This window comes from Camellia sinensis, chromosome 6 (assembly GCF_055761805.1).
Source record: "Camellia sinensis isolate YWXY chromosome 6, ASM5576180v1, whole genome shotgun sequence".
In the NCBI taxonomy this organism is placed as follows: domain Eukaryota; kingdom Viridiplantae; phylum Streptophyta; class Magnoliopsida; order Ericales; family Theaceae; genus Camellia; species Camellia sinensis.
In genome coordinates, this window is record NC_138966.1 from 113,452,629 (window position 1) to 113,474,479 (window position 21,851).

At 36.1% G+C, this 21,851-nt stretch overlaps 1 protein-coding gene across 1 annotated transcript; it reads right to left on the reverse strand.

Moving 5' to 3' along the window:
- Positions 1–7,691: 7,691 nt before the first annotated feature.
- Positions 7,692–19,879, reverse strand: LOC114291148 (fructose-1,6-bisphosphatase, cytosolic). Its single transcript, XM_028235202.2, has 12 exons — positions 19,245–19,879; positions 12,041–12,088; positions 11,849–11,923; positions 11,706–11,767; positions 11,515–11,581; positions 11,271–11,384; positions 11,106–11,192; positions 10,629–10,699; positions 10,488–10,553; positions 9,309–9,395; positions 9,142–9,217; positions 7,692–8,094 (listed from the first exon to the last, which is right to left on the reverse strand). Exons 1-12 carry the CDS (start codon positions 19,401–19,403, stop codon positions 7,984–7,986), a joined length of 1,023 nt encoding a protein of 340 aa, XP_028091003.1. The 5' UTR covers positions 19,404–19,879; the 3' UTR covers positions 7,692–7,983.
- Between the last annotated feature and the right edge of the window lie 1,972 nt (positions 19,880–21,851).

The following is a 21,851-nucleotide window of genomic DNA, read 5'->3' on the forward strand; positions in this document are numbered from 1 at the left end:
ATGGGTGGACATTGAGTTGGTGACTGATGAAGTTTGGATCAATGCCTGGCATGTCGTAGGGTGTCCAGGCAAACACTTCGATATTAGAGGTCAAGAATTCCATGACCTCTAATCTCTCAGCGCTGGACAACGATGAGCCAAGCAAGAAGAACTTTTCCGGGTTCTTCTCATCTATTTTTACCTCCACCAAGTCTTCCACTGCTTTCTGATCAGCCTCTTTGCCGACATCCGCGAATAGTTCATTACTTTCTGGCTCTTCCACCGAATGAACGTATCCTTTGGCAGCTCGGCTTCCATTCGCTGTGGCGAAGCACTGTTTTGACATGATCTGATCGCCGTAGACTTCTTCAATGATACCGGCGTCATTGGGGAATCGCATTACCTGATGGTATGATGACGCTACCAAACGCATGGCATGTAGCCATGTTCTGCCCAGGATGATGTTGTAGGTGGAGGGGACCTTCAATACCCAGAACTCTACTTGTTTTGTTACACTTCCTGCTCTGACTGGAAGGATTATTTTGCCGACAGGCCACTCAGGCATGGAGTTGAATCCAATCAGGGGAGAAACTGCAGGTGCCAAGTCTTTGTCTTGCAGTTTTAGTTGCTTGAATGTGTCGTAATACATGATCTCACATGAACTACCCTGGTCAATCAGAATCCGCTTGACGTCAAAATCCTTGACTCGGAGAGTGACGACCAGGGCATCATTATGGGGGCAGTAAATTCGTTCTAAGTCCTTATCTGAAAAGGTCATGACGTTTGTTGCCTCTGTCTTCTCCTTCTTGATGGCAGGTTGGGCACTTAATACTTCCCTAAAGTGCTCAGCCTTCTTGATTGAACCTCTGAGCTCACATACGCGCTCGGGTTCAAAAACTCCATGAATTACATTGATAATGCCTTGAGGTGGTGCATCGATTGGCATTCTATTGGGATGGTCATTATGATCTTGGGGGGCCGGTTGCGCTCCTCCTTCAATGTACTTGTCCAAGTGGCCTGCTGCCACTAATTCTTCCAAGTGCTGTCTTAGTGGCGTGCAATTCTCAGTTCGGTGCCCCTTTTCTTTGTGGAAGGTGCACCGTGACCTGTCGTCGTAATTCTTCTGAGCTTCCCCTAGCTTGGCTGGCCACTTGACAAATGGCTCGTCTTTTATTTCGCTCAGAATCCGATATATTGGTTTTTTGAATACCGTTGTTATGGCAGTGCGGATTCTCAACCATCTTTTGTCTGGGTCTTCTCCGTTATCTCGTCTGCCACGCCCGTTTTTGTTCTGTCTATCTACTGCATTGACCTTTGCTGAGGCCTTCTTTTCTGGTACCGTGGTTGCACTAGTTTTCGCTTTTGCACGTGCGCCATCCTCTTCTACCCTGATGTGCTGATGCACTCTCTCCATCAGGGCCTCCATGGTGAGGGGTGGCGTCATGGTAATTGAATCCCTTAGTCGGTTCCCTACTGGTAGGCCTCTTTTATATTGCGCAATGGCTAGATTGGTGGGGCAGTCTCCAATCTGGTTGAATGTCTCCCAGTAGCGACTGTTGTAAGATCTGAGGGTCTCTTTTTCACCCATGTCGATGGAGAGTAACTGGTCTATCTCCACCGGTGTTTTAGTATTTGTCCGAAACCTCGTTACGAACGCTTCCGCCAGTTGAGCCCAGGAGGCTATGCTGCCTTCTGGGAGCTTCTCGAACCAGGTCAAGCCTAGGTCGCCAAGACTTGATGGGAAGAGTATGCACATTAAGGCCTCGTTTCGCCTGTACACAGCCATGACTTGGCGAAAGTGGCTTAAGTGTGAATACGGGTCCGTCTTCCCTTCATATGTATTGAATTTCGGCTGAAGGAAGCCTGATGGTAGGGGCGCGTTTTCGATTGCTGGGACAAACGGCGAAGTCTGTAGTCTTGCCAACGCCTTGTCCGTTGGTTCGTAGGCCGGTCGCGGTATTGGCATTCCAACCTCGACGCTTCCATGCGTCCGAGGAGCCAACCGTTTTAAGGCCGAAACTCGGTGTGGATCCCTTGCCCTGGCATCCTCCTTGCATCGAGCTTTCTCTTCTAGCACGGTTCGTAAGTCGGATGACCTGGGCAGCTCTGTTTGTCTAGATCTGGTTTGGTGTGAATGTGAAGGCCAATACGTGCTTCCTTCAGTGTATGATCTTTCGGATCTCGTCCTCTCAGACCTGGAGTGACGAGTTCTTGAAGACAAGGAGTGAGTGTCGCCTGTCCTGAGGCTTCTGCTCTCTCCTTGGGAGGGCGTAGTATTCCTACTACGATTCTCTGAGTGGCGAGGGGGCGTCTTGTGCTTGCGCCCCTCTCCTGTCGCCACCTCTTTAGTCTTCATCTGGCGTTTCAAAGCCTCCATGTCCGCCGCCATCCTTCGAATTAGTTCATCCTGTTCCTTTACGCGATCTTCCAGGGCTTGAGGATCAATCCTCCTCCTTTGCCTGTCGGGACTTTGAGAATGACGAGGGCTGCCATTCCGCCTTCCCCTGCCACTCCTCCTGGAATTATGTTGTTGGGGCTCCAAGTCCGCCATGGGAGGGACAGCAGGTAATCCTTCACGCCTTGCGCCCCCTTCTGGAGTTAGTCCGTCGACGGCGGACTGCGGCAAGTCTTCAATGTGTGCCATTGAATGAAAAAAGGAGAAGCTTAGTCAAGAGGTTTTTGTTCTTTGTCTGTTCTTCCCACAGACGGCGCCAATTGTACGGGGAGGAAATAATTCTCCTCGTATAATCCTGTTGACCAAATCCACGCTCCTCCGTACGACGTCGCTTTGTCACCTGAAAACACAAACGTGAGCTAGCCGGCGGGTGTGTGCCGGAAACCTCTCCGATGCCTAAGTCAGAAAACTTGACAAATAGACAAAGCTCTAAGTTCTCAGAAAGATTGTGTTCAATTACCTCCTCCAAGGTGATGCTTGTGAGCTTTTATAAGTTTCATATGGCACAATCCTAGTAGGACTTGTATTTCTCCATGCAGAGTCCTCCTAGGATTCATACTCTTAAGGATAATGCTTATCCTTTCACACCCTCCCCCACTGCTTAAACCAAGTGGGATGGTTCTCTTTATGGCCGAACTTCTATTTGACCGAAGTAAAATTGGCTATACCGAGCCACAGAGGGCCGAACTATCCTTAGCTCGGTCTTCTCCTCTAACTCCTTACTTCGGCTGTTCTGTTCAACCTTGGCGTACTTAGATCAAACTTCCAAGTAACAAGTTCTGACCGACCTAACCATTGTAAGTCACGACCGGACTAATTCCGACACCGGCCTTCCCAGAACATACTGCGACCGGACTAACTGAGACCGGCCCAACTGTGAGTTGCCTCCAGACCGGAGTAGTTTTACTCTTCCTTGGACCGAAGTAACTATCTCTTCTTGAGCCGGAGTAATCTCACCTCCTTGGGCCGGAGTGAGTCAACATCTCCTCAGAACCGGAGTAAATCTATCGTTCTTGACCGGAGTAACTCTAACAGCTTGGGCCGGAGTGCCTTTAATCTCTCCTGGGCCGGAATACCCTTTACGGCCTTTTTTACTCAGTCCTTCGCGTTTTGGGCCTCAAAGCCCAACTCGCAACTCGGCCCAATTTTTCCCAAAAAATTACCCTCTCAAACTTACTGAATTCAACGAGCTAATATCAACTAATTCAGTTATGATTTTTCATAAATAAATAAAAAAACACTACAAATATTATCAATTGGACCAACTTAACCCAAAATCTAAAATTAAGGGTCAAATTTGAGCTAATTGTAAATATAGGGACCAAAATGACATGAGAAACAAAATATAAGGACCTCTAGTGTAATTTGTCCTAAATATTTCAAAAAGTTATAATAAAATTCATTAGTTCTAATGGAAAAATGTATCTTCACCCTAGTCTTTTTTTAAAAAATGAAATAGAGAAGATCATCGAAAAAATTATTAATGATTTGACTATTTTATCTTTATTTGATAGAGCTAAAAAAAATTATAAAAAAAAATAAGAAGTATAAATACAGGAAAAAAATTTATTTTATTGATATCAACTTAGAATTGTGTCACTACGTTTTTTCAAATTAAATAGTTAAAAAAAAAAATAACTTCAGTGACAGTGGCGGAGCCACGATTTTGGCTCAGAAAGGGCACCTTTGAATTAAAATCTTAACAAAAATCATAATTTAACTTAATTTTTATTTGATTATAGGACTAAAAATTAATGCGACGCAAAAGTTATATTTAAATATAAGGTCAAGTTAAATAATCATTATCTTTATTGTTATTAATTTATTTTATATATGACGATCATTATGGTTTAAAAAATAATTACATATATTCTCATAAAATACGAAAACAAAATTATATTAAGATGCACACACTAGATATAGTGAGGATAGATAAAGAAATGAGAAAAAGATGAATAAATAATATACATAAGATATTATATATTACTTGTTTTTTTCACCGTTTTGAATAATTGAATTACATGGCAATATATTATTAGTTGTCATTAATTGTGTAATAATTATGTGTTGTATAAGAGGTGATATAAAATAGTCACAAAATATCAGTGATAAATTAAACATTTTTTTAAAGTGATATTACTTGGATTAAATTAAATTTTTTAATAATACATTTACTTTAAATTTCACTTTAAATGATTTAAAGTAAATTTTATAATTTAAATTTTTGTAATAAAACATTTATAATATAGCATAATTAAACATTTAAAGTGATAAATTAAACATTTTTTTTAATAAAAAAAGTAAAGAAAATTGTGATATAAAAATTTCAAGATATTACTTGGATTAAATTGAAATATATATTTTTATTAGAGGCAAAAAAATAATTTTTCAAAAGTTAAGGGGGCACGTGCCCCCTCTGGCCCTCACGTGCCTCCGCCCCTGTTCAGTGAAATAAACTTGTACTATATTTGAGGGCTAGTTTTTCTTTTATTTTAAATGGTAGAATGTGTTGCGATCAATGATGTTTTAAAATATAAACAATAAACTTGCAATTTTGAATGTTATTAGTGCAAATTAACCTCTGACTATCTAATTGACTATATAAAAAAATAAGAATAAAATTACACTCAAGGTAAAGCATAAAATAAAATAAAAAAATTTAAAAAGGGCAAATTACATATACCCCTCGAGATTTAGCAAAATTACAGATACTCTCTGAGATTTGAAAAATTACAGATACTCCTCTGAAGGTACTATTTGCATAACAAATTAGGCGGTAAATTGTTATGAAAATATAAACCTCAGGGGATAATTTGTTATGAAAATATAAACCTCAAGGAGGTACCTATAATTTCCGAAACCTCAGGAGTATTTGTAATTTAGCTAAACCTCGTGAGAAGTATATGTAATTTGCCCTAAAAAGAAAAAAACTGTCAACTTAAGTTTAAAAATAATAGTCCTGTTATATCATAATTCTAGCCTAAGGAGTTAAAATTGAATCAGAGATGAAAGTGACCTAAGAACCAATTCGTCCTTTTCGCAAAAATTTCCTGACCTTAGCCCAATCATTAGACCATTGATTTTGACTATGCACCCACCATACCCAGCCCATGTAACATTTACATTGTGCACATATTGCACTTGCACTCTTGCACATACTCCACTAGCATCGAGCATAAGCAAGATTTGTACCCAACAATTCTTTGCTGGAAGGGAAGGGGCTCATGACAGGGAGGAGCTTGAGGGGTTAGATCGTTTTAATGGTTGAGATTTGAATTGACTAGATTGTTGAGTGGGATAAAAAGGGACTAGATCTAGGGGTAGTGGTGGTGGGGGTGGGATTAGTAGAAATGAGTGGGGAGGAGATGAGGGTGGTGGCCGACGGCTGAGGCAGCTACCTGGAGTTGCAAAGAGGAGAGAAGAAGAAAGAAGAGGGGGGCAGCGTGGTAAATTCAAGGGCAACAGGAACTACATCTAAATTATTAGCAAACATTTTAGAACAATGAGTTCAAAAAAAAACATATTAGAACAAGGGAATGGCTTCTGTCCAGTCCTTAATCGGACTGGACCGTGCTGTTGGGCCCGTGGAAGCCCACCACGGGTCTCGTTTTGATAATCTGAACCGTTCAATGTGTAGAACTCGTCGAGTACTATATTCCTGTAAAAAATCACGTTGATCGGATATCAATAGCTATGCGATCAAAATAGATTTTTGTCAGCCATTAATTTATTCACCGTTCATTTTTTTTTATATACAAAACTGATTTGATCACGTAACTATCGATATCCGATTAACGTGATTTTTTACAGGGATATAGTACTCGACAAGTTCTACACATTAACGGTTCAAATTATCAAAACAGGACCCGTGATAAATTTTCATAGACCCAACAATACGATCCAACCCGATTAAGGACCGGACAAAAACCATGCCCTTGGAACAATACCCACTTAGCCTTGTGACCGATAAAGAAAAAAATAGAAAGGTTATGAGAGCTTAAGATGGATGTCTTCTCATTGACCAAAGCACAAGCAATTGGTCCACTCCCATTCTGCCAAATAGCAATCCTCTGCTCCAATGGCTATATTATTTGGTGTGTTTATTTAGCGAACTGGGTAAAGAAGATTAGAATTTATCAGAATATTAGTCCTAAAATATATTATCTCGAATTATTTGGTTGGACTGAATTTATATATCATGTTTATTTAGTCATGAGATTAGATGTCAAAAAATGACTATTTAGTTGGATAGAATATGAATCTTATGTTTGTTTAGAATATTATAGAAAAAGATAAATGATCAAATGACTATTTTATCATTTTTAATTATTTACTAACTAATAACAATATTAAACATATTTTTAATATTTTAATTATTTTTAGCTAGATTAAATAAAAATTTATTTTATTTTGTTTTTTACACAATTAAATAAATTTATTTTAAAAAAATTAAATAAATAAAAATATCAATAAAAATATATGTTATTTTTTTAATTAAAATTTTAAATAAATTTATTTTAAAAAATAATAATAATTAAATAATAAAATTAAATAAAACATCTATTAAAATTTAAACAATGAAATTAAATAAATTTTAAATAAAATTTTAAAATAAAACATCAATAAAATGTCCATAAAAAATTATTTAAAAAAATTCAATAAATAAAACATCAATAAAAATAAAATAAAATAATTTTATTTTTAAATTGAAACATTTAAATTTTATTGAATTTTACTAAATATAATACCTAATTAAATAGTTGAGAATCAAAATGATCATTTCACCACCTAATCTCATATCCCCCTTATCCCCCCATTTGTGTCCCTTCCAATGGGATACAAATAGTCCAACAAATTTGGAACTAATAGTCCGGTCCGCTGCGAAAAATTTGAACCAAATAATAGACTATTAATCCGGATGGACTATTGGTCCAATCCCATAGCTTAATCCATCAAAACAAACACCATAAAACCTTTTTTTTTTAAATTCAAATTTCAACACAAACAATGGGTCCATATGATGCTAAAATGTATATATTTGGTAAACAGGACATGATATCCATGAAAGCATATGTAAGTGTTGCTGTGAAATTGACAGAAAAGTATGATCTACAAAATCATTTCCCAGCAGAGAACTCTATGTTCAGTTTTACAATTTACCAAACAAGATTAGTCAAGTCCTGGCAAAAGGAACCAAAACATTTCACAGAATAAAACTTTTCAACCAGGAAATTATCCAAGTTGTGACAAGCCAACAGAAATGAAACAGATATTATGAAAATTATAATGTTTTCATGTCAAGTTATGCACATGGTCGTGTTTATGCTTGAATTCTTTTGTTCATTGCAAACATTCACTGATCAGCTATAATCAAGAAACATGAAATCATCATCCCCAAATTTCCATCAATGACTGTATTATTCAATTACAAGGAAAATCAGGATGGTTTTGACTTGTTAAATAGAGAAAAATAATAAGTTACCAAGTTGAAACACTAGAATATCCTCGACATCATCTGCACAAGCACCAAATGGAAATGCAGTCACATGTTACTTGTTCTCTTCAGCAGCATAGAGTGCTTTGACATCCTCAACATCATCATAACTACCCATGAATATAGGAGATCGCTCGTGTATCTTCTTTGGAACCAAGTCAAGTGCCTGCCAAGATAATCGATTCAATTAGACTATTGTTTCACAGTTTAGTGATGAGATTTTTGCAATGCTATACCTTCTTCTTTTTTTCAAATAATAATACTCAAAATTAGTCCCTTATTTCATTTTTTATTGTCCCAAAATATTAGTCCATTCTCAAAAATCAAGTACAAAAATAATATAAAGTTCCTATTTTGCCCTTCTTTTAAATTCATTAACAACATAACAAGCACAATTATGACATTGATATTTCTCAAAAAATGTACTATCAAAGGGTAATTTTTGAAAATCATTTTTTTTAAAGTACAATAATTGTACTACCAAAAAAAGTTAAATTCTCCAAAAGAGACCATTATTTTGGGACGGAGTGAGTAATAATATGTTGGAGTGAGGAGATTTAAGCTCCATTTGTTTCGGCCAAAAACAATTTCTTATGTTTGATTGCGACTTTGAAACTAATATGCTAATGATTATATTAACAGTGGTGACTCTGGGGAGTGGTGGTGGTCGTGGTGGGGTAGTGGTGGTGGTAGCGGCAGCGGTGGTCGTGGTGGTACTTGGTAAGACTTTAGTCTGAAAAATATTTTCACCTTTCAAAAGCGAAAAATGTTTTTATCTAAATAAGTTTGTTTCCTTTGACCACGGAAAACGTTTTACGTTTCTACCGACTTTCATTTTTCATCATACCAAGAGCTAGGAAATGTACAAAATATTCCCTAAAAAACATTTTCCACCGAAAAAAATGGAGTGTTAGGGTGGGAATGTATGGAAAAAATAAACTGAACTAGGCAAATAACCGTACAGTCTGATTTTTTTTTCAGGTTTATTCTGAATTTTGAGTCCAAAAACTTGGGGGGGGGGGGGAGGTAAAAACACCTCCATTAGAAATTTAATTTAACACGACTGAGTGCTGTGTCAATGAAAAAGCACAATGACAGTTGAAAATCAAAGCATAGAGAACCACCATATATCATGATTTGCAACTAAATTTCATGATAGAGCACACTAAGTGATTGTCTCATTAATGACCAAAAATTTCATTTAAGTCATTACCCGTTGCTTGCCCGTAAATGCCTGACCTCCAGCTTGTTCCATCAGGAATGACATTGGGAAGACTTCATAGAGAACCCTATATCATGATTTGCATCAAATTTAGTCACCAATTAATTCTTATTTTATTTTTCAACTACAGAAAACTCTATATGAAGTACATGGCATACCTCAGTTTTCCATTGGGGCTTTTCTTATCAGCAGGGTACAAAAAGATACCACCATAAAGTAACGTGCGATGGACATCAGCCACCATGCTGTTGATCAAATTCAAACACAAGCATTAGAAAGATAGAAACAAAATCTTATGTCCAGTCAATGGCAACTAATCTCCTAAAAGAAATTAATGGATATTTTCCAATTGCGAACCACATTAAGACGGACAATGCTCGTATTTGACAATTTGATGTCTGCATACTCTTTAAGAATATTAATTGATACAGGCAAATACTATCTGAAGGACCACAAAAATATATAAATTGATTTTACATGTGCTCCTGGTGACATGGTACAAGTCAAAAGCATTTTAGAGATAGAAAATAGCACAAAACTCACTCAAATTGTCAAATTATCAAATTAAATGGGTTTTGATGTTGTGATCCTATAAAAGAGAGATTCTGGAGGATGCTTTGATGATAAGAATTGTTTTCTGCCTTTCTGGTCAATGAACCAATATTAAGATATACGAAACAATATATTTCTAATTAGTTTAACCAATTTTCACAAATGTTTTATCATTTCAAAACATTTTCCAGCTGCATACAGCTTAGTTTCCAGCTGGCCTTTAATAGATAGATGGATAATGGGTTCCTACATACGTTCTTTATTAGTAAAATGTCATAAATATTTGACTGTTTCTTCTGATCATTCAGCAAGTATGACTGAATGTGTAAGAAGAAAACCAAACAACTGACAAGCAAAATTAGAAGGAAAAGACAATTTCACAAATTTCTAGCACGACAAAGTTTTAAAGACAGATATCTGATTCTTAAGTTTCAAGTAAAAAAAAAAAAAAAATTTAAACAAAAAAAAAAAGGAGAAAGCAACTTATTTTTACGGTTAGTTTTTCTGCTTGAAGTTCCAATAATATGAATATTGAAATTTGCATGTATAATTACAAAAGTTAATAATAGGAATCTTAAAACCATCAGTTAAGTGTCATCATGTAGATAGTATGATTCAGTCTCATATCCGGTATGTGACATAAGGAAGCAGTAGAATCTTTAATATTCATCCAATAATCTCCTCAATTAAATTATGGCGGATACACAATCTTGAAAATGCACATCTACTGCTAAGTGAAGAATTTAAACACCTTAAAATAGTTCTAACTTAGAGAATCCAAGTACCTTCCAATGTATCTTAGAGACTTTGATGATGATCCATCCGTAGGGAACTTGCATTTTTCAACATACCTGTTATTTGGAGGAGAATATCAAGACCATATAACTAATAGAAAATAAAAGATTACTGCATTGAGTTCCACATACTTAGTTGTTGGACCATCCCAATTCTTGGCATTTCCTTCATTTACTGAGTAGATCTTTCCTTTTTTAGGAATCTTCATAGAAAGGCATATGATGAATGAACGTCAGGCCACTCAGAAAGTATACCAGGTCAAATGTGCAAAAAAATGGAACAGTTCAAAATATATGGAAATGCACTTCAGGTCAAAACATGATAGATAACACGGTATAACTTTAGTACATTATGGAAACAAAATGTTCAACTAACAAATATCCAGGTCAACTGGCTGAACACACCAGAGAAGATGTGTTGAACCCATTGTCTCACAACTAGAGAATTCTAGCATAGTGACAAATACAGAGAATTCTAGCATAGCGACAAATACTTAGTGACCAAAAAAAATTACTGAATGGATGCGAAAAGAAAAGTTTCAACGTGCAACCAGGCTAGTATTTACAAAAAATTGGATGTCTTTGAGAAATGGGAGATAAGAAACTTACCTTAATGTCTGGATGAGTGAGTATAAACTCCCCAAGAGATGGATCAAGAGTAAATCCATTAACACCCTCTCCAGTGCTTAACACAAGCTGCAAAATCATTATATTCTTTTTAGTTTTGGGGCAATAAATTGGGCAAATAATACACAAGAAAGCAACTCTTCATACCGTGCAAGAGCTTCCATACATGCAATATCCAGCAGCCAGCATATTCTTTCCAGGTTGCAGCACCTCATCTAAAGTTGGTTCTCCACCATCTTTCAACATATAAATCCCAAAGATCTAGATGAAAGAGAAGACATCCAATTGATCACTGCAATATCAAGTTATTCTTGAACAATATTTCTGTTGGTACAAGAGTCCATTATAACAATCATAGAGCAATAGCAAATTTTTAGGTTTAGAGCTATACCGTTCCAATGGAAACAGAACAATCAATGTTAGAGGACCCATCTAGTGGATCAAAAACAACACAGTACCTGCACCATCAAAACAAATTGATTGCAGAAATATTCCATGAAGATATTGATAACATTCCAACTTTCAAACATAAAAAAAAGAAGGGTGGAGAACTAATCAACAAGAGAGAGAATCAGTAGTCACCTCCCGCGCTTGGGTGCCTCAACAAATATTGCCTCCTCATCCTCTTCAGAGACAAGGATGGACTAGAAGAAGATTCACACATTTCAGAAGAAAATTATAACATGCTCAGTTAATTTATGTCAAAATATTCTCCATAAACTTACTGTTCGGCCACTGCTGACCAAGGCCTTGACGAAAACTTCATTTGAAAGCACATCTAGTTTCTTTTGCTCTTCACCCTTAAGTTAAAAGAGACAAATAACCTCATATGAATATCAGAAAGAAGTTTAGGTTAGTGAAAAAGAATACAACAATAAGAACAGACTGTTAAATTGCTTAAGAACTTCGTAGCATGCCTGCACGTTGGTTTCGCCAGCAAGTCCAATGAGTTTAGCAAGACCCGCCTGCACAAGTGCACTTGTAGAATAAGAATGCAATGCAAAAAAATTAAAACTCAAACAACAATCACAGGCTCATTTTCTCTATTGAGAACCAATTTTGTAATAACTATTTCCTTGGGTAAGACAATAAATGTATTGTCAAAGTCTTGTGGGTGTCAACAAATTTGACGTAATAATTTCTTTCTATGAATTGACACTTTCTTTGAATATATAATTATAATTATGCAGAATGCATAAAATACCCAGCTGCTGCCCTGTTTGGTAGCTGAGATACCGGAGAAAAAGAAAAGAACAACTTAAACTATATGTCTCCTGTTGATAAGAATTTCGCTAAGCCAGTTGTTTCAATTTTGCCTTTGTATGAAGTAAATGACTAAAATTGTATACTTCACATTGAAGTTCCAAATTCCTCCTGCTAACCAATTAGATTGTAAAATGGGCATAAAAAACAACTTCAAATATCTTCTCGCCTATGTTGCTTCAAAAACTTCATTCCCCTCAAAAGATGAAGGACATCTACCATTTTTTTTGTTCTTTCGTTTTTTTTTTTTTTAAAGAATGCAAGCACATAACAAAGGTCCCATTTGGTGTAGCTGTTAAAATAGATTATAGATTATAACTTAACAGATTATAGATTATAACTTTAATCAAAAGTTGTTAATCTGTTTGGTGTAGCTGTTGGATTATAGATTTAAGTTGCTGAGTAATGTTTATTAAATAAGCTGTGAAGTAGCTTTTTCAATTAACTTTTATTTTTTTGTTATTCACTACTTATCTACATTTCTCATAAAAAATAATAATAATATTCTATAGTCCATTTGGGTCTTTTCCTATTTTTTAAAAAATAAAAAATAAAAAAATCTAAGAGTATAACCGTAAATTAACATGACCACAGTAGAAGCTGATAATCAGAAACAAGGGTGAGTAGCTTTTCAGAATCAGCTTTTTTGACTTAGAATAAGAAGCTGTTTGAAATAAGTTTAACCAAACAGTCCAAAATAACTTTTCAAAAGCCAGAAGTTATAAGTTGACTCAGAAAAGCCTAAACAAACACCCTCAAAAATAGGCTTACAGTTATATTCATGCGTAGATGTTACATCATATACACATTTATACGAGTGAACACATTCATACACACATAGGGCTTCAAATGAACAGATCCGTTCGTAAGTAGACTCGAGCTCAGCTCAGCTCAGCAAGGACTTGTTCAAACTCAGTTCATTAAATTTTTATTGCATTCGAGCTCAAGCTCATTAAAATCTTAACAAACAAGCTCAAACATACTAAAACTCGGCTCGTTTAACATTTATTTAAATAATAGAATAAATATATTATTTATATATTAAATGATGTATAAAAAATTGAATAACTTTGTTATTTATATATTTAAATAATATAGATAATAGCTAAATTTATTTATATGTAAATAATAGCAAACTATAGATAATGCATTATATAATAGTGGTGGTAGATATTTGTAGAAATTTAATGTATAAAGAGAAATAGAGAATTGTATTATTGATGTATTGATTTTGTTGATTGATTTATATTACAAATGGTGAGTGGCTCATTATATAGGAGAGGGTGAGTGTAGTAGGTGAGGAGTAGGTGGTGGTAGGTGATGGTAAATTGGTGGTAGGTGATGGTAAATTCTAACAGCCCCCCGCAAACTCAAGGAGGATAGAAACTAACCAACTTGAGTTTGAAAAGAGGAACAAAACAAGAAAATACATAAAAATAAAAAAGGATAGGAGACACTGTATGGTCGTGTCAGACCATTGGTGAAGACACTGAATGGTGGTGTCATAACGTTGTAGAGGACACTGTATGGGGGTGTCATAACGTTGTAGAGGACACTGTATGGGGGTGTCATAACGTTGTAGAGGACACTGTATGGTGGTGTCATAACGGTGTAGAGGACACTGGATGGCGGTGTCAGACCGATGTAGAAGACAGTTTATGGGGTCATGTCGGACCGTTGTAGCAGACAATGTTGTGACAGTTGTTGTGACAGTTTACAGAGTCTTGCTGGACCCTTGTAGAAACTAACCGGAATCAATGTCGGGACAGTTTACAGAGTCTTGTCGGACCCTTGAAGAAACTAACCGGAATCTATGTCGGGACAGTTTACAGAGTCTTGTCGGACCCTTGTAGAAACTAACAGGAATTTATGTCGGGACAGTTTACAGAGTCTTGTCGGACCCCTAAAAAGTCACACCCTCAAAAGGTGTGCCCAATTTTTCAAAAAAGTGTGCCATCAAAAGGCGTGCCCAATCCATAAAAAGGCGTGCCATCAAAAGACGTGCCATCAAAAGGCGCGCCCAAGTTGTCGGCGAGCACCGAGAGGCGCATGATGCGCGTGTCTGCCTCTTCGTCAGGGTCTTTATAAACTGAGGCAGAGGCTGAGGCTTGGAAGCAGAGACAAAAAACCTGCTAGAAAAACTCTGAAAAACTCTTCGTTTTCTGAGAGAGATTTCTGAGAGAGATACGCTGTAACACTCTGTTGTCCAGAAAATGGCTTCATCTTCCCGTGGTCTGCTCACTCTCTTTCCAGACCTTAACGAGTCCACAAGAGAAATAACTGGTGCGGTGGCCAGTGAACCTCAACCAAACACCTCTGTGTTTGCTCCGTTGAACTTTCCGATGCGGTCGGTGGAGCAAAAAATAGCGGTGCAAACTGATATTGAGGCCAATCAGTATACTCTGAAGTCATGCGTGGAAACCATGACTGCGGTCACAAATTTGTCGCACCGGCTGCAGAGCAGGACAAATGAGGTGCAACAGTTAAACTCCCAGCTGGCTCTGCTCCAACGCATGTATAAGGATGCGCGAGCAGAGATAAGTGTGCTAAAGGCAGAAAACAAGGAGCTGAAGCGGAAGGCTACCGTGATGTTCCGATTTGGAGGTCCGCCATATGCTGCAGTGGAGGAGCAGGGGGGAGTGATCGTGCCCAGTGGAGTGGGAAACACGGAGGCAACACCGTCAAGGGCTGCCCAGGACGGAGGCAAGAAGAAAAGACCGGCGGCAGAGTAGAGAAGAAAAATCCCACCTGTGAATGTGGGTGTTTTGTTGTTGTCGTGGTTTTTTTTTTTTTTTTTTTTTTGTGTGTGTAAAAGTGTGATCGGGGTTGATCCCCTGATATGAATAAAATGACAAGGTGGTGGAATGTTGTTTGTTTGTTTTTTTTTTTTTTTTTGTGTAATAATAAAAATAAAATAAAATAAAACAATGGATAAAGAAAATAGATAAAAAAATTTGGTGGATGGGGATAAGAAAAACAGCGGTGTGGTTTTTTTTTTTTTTTTTTTTTTTTTGGAAAGAAAAGAAAATAAAGGTGAAGAGAAGTATGGGTAAGATAGTATAATAAAAAAGAGAGATATATATATAGATATAAAATAAAGAAAGTTGGGTAAAATAAAATGATAATGATGGGTGTGCAAACTTTCGGTTGCTTTGCAAAAGAGGGATTAAAATAAATATAAAAAACAAAAAAAAAAGAAAAGAAAGTGGAGTTAGGAACAGAAGTGCATGGATTATTTGATATAATAATAATAATAATAAAAAAATAAAAAGTTAGACCACTTGGAGAATATAATAGCTTCTTCGCAGACCACTTGGAGATATCCTTGAGATTCGTTTGGTAGGGGAGGGCCATTAGTGGAATCCACACACGGCAGCCATCCTTGGTTAGCCAAAGGAGGCCAGAGATCAGACTGCTGCTCATTTGACTCTGGTGGTTGTAAATTGATGAGGCCCCTCTTCCCCAACCCAAGTCAGAGAGAAGAGAGGGCGAGAGTGGTCTCAGCGCAGAGAGGTAGATGGTGAAGTCGAGGCCGCTAATGTTGCCCTTTGGGCACTGGATTTTGGCACCGAATGTGCCGTAGAGGAAACGAGTGGTGGAGCGCCACCGCGCGCCGTCGCGGTGGTCGAAGGGTACTGTGATGGAGTCGGATTCAGGGAGGTGAGTGCAGACTTTGGGAGGTGAGGGCAGACTTTGGTCCGTCGAGCAAGATCTAGGGTGCAGTCCTCCCCGGCGGCGAAGCGGGTATGCAGCCGAGCCCACGCATCGGAGGTCGAAGCTCAGCAAGTCGAACCAAAAGCCCTCATCAAGATCAAGAACGATATCGACCCAACCCTAACCTTCCGGCGATCATGCCGCGAGGAAATTTGTGGTGCTTGCGCGATGAACATCGACGGCGATTTGTTTGAGGGTCTGGGTTTGGTGGGGTGGAGTCTCTGGGTGAAGTGCAGGGTCCGCCATTGGGGAGAGAGAGATGCTGGAGATGGTGTTGGAATTGCAGAATCAGTGACTCCATTGTTGGTGATGATGCCATTTCCCTTTTCTTTTTCTTTTTTTATTTTTTATTTATAAAACTGTGAGCCTCTTGCTGGAGTTGATGGAGGTTTCAATTGGTTGAGATCCGGCGGGCGGTCAAGGCAAGGTTGCCGCCCGCCAGAAGGCGAAGAACACCAAGATTTTTAACCTTGCTCTGATACCATGTAGAAATTTAATGTATAAAGAGAAATAGAGAATTGTATTATTGATGTATTGATTTTGTTGATTGATTTATATTACAAATGGTGAGTGGCTCATTATATAGGAGAGGGTGAGTGTAGTAGGTGAGGAGTAGGTGAGGAGTAGGTGGTGGTAGGTGATGGTAAATTGGTGGTAGGTGATGGTAAATTCTAACAATATTATTATTTTAGTAATATATTTTATTTTTTTTGATAATTTTTTTTTTAATATATTATTTTAGTAATATATTTTATTTTCTTTTAGCATGTTTATATATATTGTATAATCAAAATTTTAATTGTAACTTTAGTCTCATACACAAGTATGAATTAATAATTTCTTTGCCTCGTTAAGGCTCATGGATAGGCACGAGCTCAAGTCAAGCATAAGCCAACTCAACTCGAGCTCGGTTCATTAAATTTTTATTGAACTCGAGCTCAAGCTCGCTAAAATCTTAATAAACAAGCCCAAACATATTAAAGCTCGGCTCGTCTGTAGCCCTACACACACGTGCATATGCACAACCATTCTACTAAAATGAGCTATCCATATTTGACATCAAAACAATGGGAAAGGCTACTATGCACACCCCTAAAAGGGCTGCATATGGTACTCCCTTTAGAAACTACACCACAAATATTCAAAACATGAATACAAAATGCCATAACTTTTCCCACCACATTGAAAAAATATTACAAAAAACACAATATTTATAACATAATCCTAAACCGTTTTCTTATGGTGCCAAGTTTGTAACTACACTACAAAAATTCATAAATTTTACCACAACAAAGTTCATAACTTTGTTACAATAGAGGTGTGCATAGTAGTAGCCTTTTCCCAAAAGAAATTTTAAAAATTGAAGAACAGGGGACCAAAGGAGGAATAAGATATAAAAAAAATGGATTAATTACACAAAAAACCCTAGGGTTTCGCGCCTTTTTCATTTTAAACCCTAGATTTTCAATTTCGACAAATTAAACCCCATCCTTCCACCCGTATTTCAATCTGGCCCCTCCGTCCATCTCCATCATATTAAACTAGCGAAAATCTGGGCAGAATTTCATATTCAAACCCACATGTTCAAGCACTTGTATCTCCCCCGTCGTAACTCCGTTTCGCCTCATTTTTGCGTCGTTAAATTCACCTCACAGCCTAGTTTTCATTCCAACTCTCATATGCCTTGTTCAACCTCTTTTTCCATGCCGTCAAAGCTGTGAAAGTTGGTTAAAAATAAATTTTTTCTCTCTTTGGGCAAAATTTTCATATTCAAAATCACATGTTCAAAAACTTGTATCTCCCTCGTCGTAACTCTGTTTTGCCTCATTTTCGTATCGTTGGATTCACCTCATGACCTAATTTTCATTCCATCCCTCATACGCCTTATTTCACCTCTTTTCGTGTGCTGTCAAAGTTTCGAAAGTTGGCCAAAAATAATATTTTTCTCTCTTTTTTTCCTTTCTTCCTTCATCTTCTATCTCGATGCTTCTTCCTTCCTCCTTCCTTTCCACAATTATTCTCTCTTTTCCTCTTCCTTCATGGCTCTTCCACCGAGCTCGTGGTGGCCACCGAACCTCCGACGGTGGCGGTGCCGTTGAGTATGGAGGTATATGACTTACAAGAAGAGGAAGAAACGTAAGGGCAGGGGAAAGGCCATGAAAGAAGAGGAAAAGAGAGAATAATTATGGAAATGATGGAGGAAGGAAGAAGGAAGAAGCATGGAGATAGAAGATAGAGGGGAGGGAAAATAAAAATCTTATTTTCGGCCCATTTTCGAAGCTTGAGCGGCACACGAAAAGAGGTGGAACAAGGCATATGAGGGATGGAATGAAAACTAGGCCATGAGATGAATCCAACGACATGAAAATAAAGCGAAACGGAGTTACGACGAGACAGATACAAATGCTTGAATATGTAAGTTTGAATATGAAAATTTTCCCCAAAAGGATAAATTTTATTTTTTGCTAAATTTCGGAGCTTGGACGGCATGCAAAAAGAGGTGAAACAAGGCATATGAGGGATGAAATGAAAACTAGGCCATGAGGCGAATTTCACGACGCGAAAATGAGGCAAAACGGAGTTACAACGAGGGAGATAAGTTTTTGAATATATGAGTTTGAATTTGAAAATTTTGCCCAAAGAAAGAAAAATCTTATTTTTAGCCAACTTCGGAGCTCCAACAGTGCACAAAGAGAGGTAGAACAAGGCGTGTGAGGGGTGGAATGAAAACTAGGCCGTGGGGTGAATCCAACAATGTAAAAATGAGACGAAATGGAGTTATTTTGAATCTAAAATTCTGCATAGATTGTTGGATGGAGGGAGGGGCCAGATTGAAACACGGATGGAAGGATGGGGTTTAATTTGTCAAAATTGAAAATCTAGAATTTAAAATGAAAAAGACTCGAAATCTTAGGGGGGGTTTTTTGTGTAACTACCCCTAAAAAAATATATAGTTTTTCATTGTGCCCTTCATTTGCTTTTCTTGCACTCATCGCCAATACAATTTCATTCTAATAAAATGAAAGAATCAAACAAGACAGAACATTTCAAATCAATTTCAACACAAACTAAAGCTACAAAAGATGAACAGTTTCACAGTAGAAGACAGGGCAGTTAAAATCAATTTGAAACACAAAAGAATACCTTGTTGACAGAAGAGCAAACAAACTTGCAACCAAGAACAATGTGACTGAGCAAGATGGTGAAGTCGCCGCGTGACTCCGGGTGCTTCGATTGCTCGTTCAGCACGAACCGGGTAATCGTCATCAAATCGGTCCTCAGAGCATCCGCTGCGTGATCCATCTCCGACTACACTTTAAGTTCTAGGTTAGGTTTTTTTTTTTGGTGTGGATTGGTAGATTCTGTGCTATATTCTATATATAGAGAGATGATGATGATGAATTACGCATTTCGAGGACTGGACACGAACCTTTTGGGATATGCTGAGTCGACGATGACAATAACTAGATATATATATATATATATATAGAAAGAGAGAGAGAGAGATAATGAAATATAGACTAATGTGGGAGATAGGGGGCTATCTGATGTCAGTGGAAGTTTCGGATGACACGTGGTGGCACTGCCGTGAATGAGGGTTTAGTGGTCTTCACTGAGGATAACGCCTTTCGTCGCCTTCCGTTGCTGTGATTTGGCCGCTGTTTGGGTTTTCTTTTCTGCTGTTCGAAGTTGACGATGTGGAGTACCTGAGACGCAATTTACAATACTTTTTATTTATGTAACGTGACGGTGGTTTTGGGACGGTTTGAAAAATATTAAAGGAAAATTTATCCATAAGTCCTAGTTTTTGAAACGTTGAACCATTTAGTCCTAAAAGTTTTTTTATGCTCCATTTAGTCCAATTTTTACATCAACATGATGTGAATGATGTAAATGATCTGATGTTTCATTCTATAATTTCAAAATTTATTGAAATCTGATGAACATTAGATGTTTTTCATCCTATATTTTCAAACATTATTGAAATTTGATGAGCATTAGATGTTTGAAATCCAATGTTTGTAACATGACTCTGATGTTATTAACATTGTATCTGATGTTATTAACATTGTAATGGGACCTTTCAGTCTATAAAAAAACTTTTAGGACTAAACAGTGCATAAGTTATTAATTTGGGATTTATTGGTGCATCCCCCAATATTAAACGAAGGAGACTTTTTTGCAAGTTTGGTTGTTAAAGTTTTTCTTTTTAACTCGCTTCTCAATTTTCAACTCACTATTTTTTTAACAAAAATTTTTAAAAAAAATTAATATATGATTTTAATTACCCTCTCTGTTTTAAAATAGTGGTTCATTTTGAAAAATTTAAATTTTTTTAATAATACAAATATTGCACTTTTAAAAAGTTAATGTTTTAAAATTATCCTTTTGATAGTACGTTTTTTAAAAATATCAGTGTCATAATATACTTTTTATATTATTTATTAATATAAAAGAATGAAAAAATAAGAAATTTATGTTAGTTTTGTACTTTATTTTTTAAGAAAGACTAATATTTTGAAACAATAAAAAATAAAATAAAAGACTAATATTTTGAAACGGAGGAAGTACCTTTTCAAAACACCGATTTATTGATAAACCAACGAAACTTCTGCCGTTGTACCCAAAAAGATAAATAAATAAGCAATTCAAAGGATTAATTATTATGTTTGATTTAAAATTTTTAATAAGTTTTAAGATTTGTTTAAGTTAAGTTGTTAAATTTTCAGGCAATCTTATATAAATTTGTATTAAGTCGAATTTAAATAGTTTAATATTTTTATATAGTTTTAGACTTAAGTTTATTGAAAGCAAATAAATTTAACTAAAAAAAAAAAAAATTTATTAAAGACAAAAAAAATAATAGTAAACTTTGCATTTCATAATTGACAATATACTTAAGTCAATATATTTTCATTTTTTTTGTCTTTAGTAAACTTTTTTCTTTTTTTAATTAAATTTGTTTTATTTTTTTAGGTGCATCTAATTTAGGTGTATCAATAATGTAATAATGTTTATGAATAAATTTGAAAAAAAAAAAAATCACTAAAGACTAAAGAAAAATTCAATTTTTTTGTTTTCTATTTTTCACTTTTTACATTTTTATTGAATTTTTTACATTACACATGGACCTGATGTGTTGATGATGTAATAAATTCTGTCATTTTTTTGAATGGAAACTGGAAATGATTGCAAATATAAATGTTCAAAGTGAAAAAGATTACAAATATAAAATGTCAAAATGAAAAAAATCAAAAGGACCAAAATAAAGAAATGAATGAAACTTTAGGAAAATAAAGTATAATTTACCTTTTTTCTTTAAACGTTTGACTCTTTATCCTGTGTTTTGAGTGATGATAAACGAACCAGATTTCTTTCCATTGTACCCAAAAAGAAAAATAAATAAACGAATCAAACGATAGAGTGTTTGTGAGAACCCGAATATAAAAATTAAGTAAATAATTAAATAATAATATTATAATCTCAAATATTTTGGTGGTGAATTCTAAGGTGCAAATTAAATATTATTGGAGGATCTTTTAATTAATTTTAAACTTAAAATAAATTTATGGTGAAAGTCTTTAATTTAGAGACAAGGTTTATTATAAAAATAAAAATAAAAAGAGAGAGAAAGGAGGGGGTGACTTGAACTCTAGACCACAAGGTTAATATATAAGACTCCTACCATTTGAGTTGCATATAACTTATACATATGTTTTGTATATTTATCTATTTATTTGACCTATGTGT

Excerpts from the sequence above, each read along its gene's own strand:
- LOC114291148 (XM_028235202.2), bottom strand. The coding sequence starts at position 19,403 with ATGGATCACGCAGCGGATGCTCTGAGGACCGATTTGATGACGATTACC. Across the intron at positions 12,089-19,244 it reads TTTGCTCTTCTGTCAACAAG|GCGGGTCTTGCTAAACTCAT; the intron begins GTATTCTTTTGT and ends GCACTTGTGCAG. Across the intron at positions 10,700-11,105 it reads TCACTCATCCAGACATTAAG|ATTCCTAAAAAAGGAAAGAT; the intron begins GTAAGTTTCTTA and ends CTTTCTATGAAG.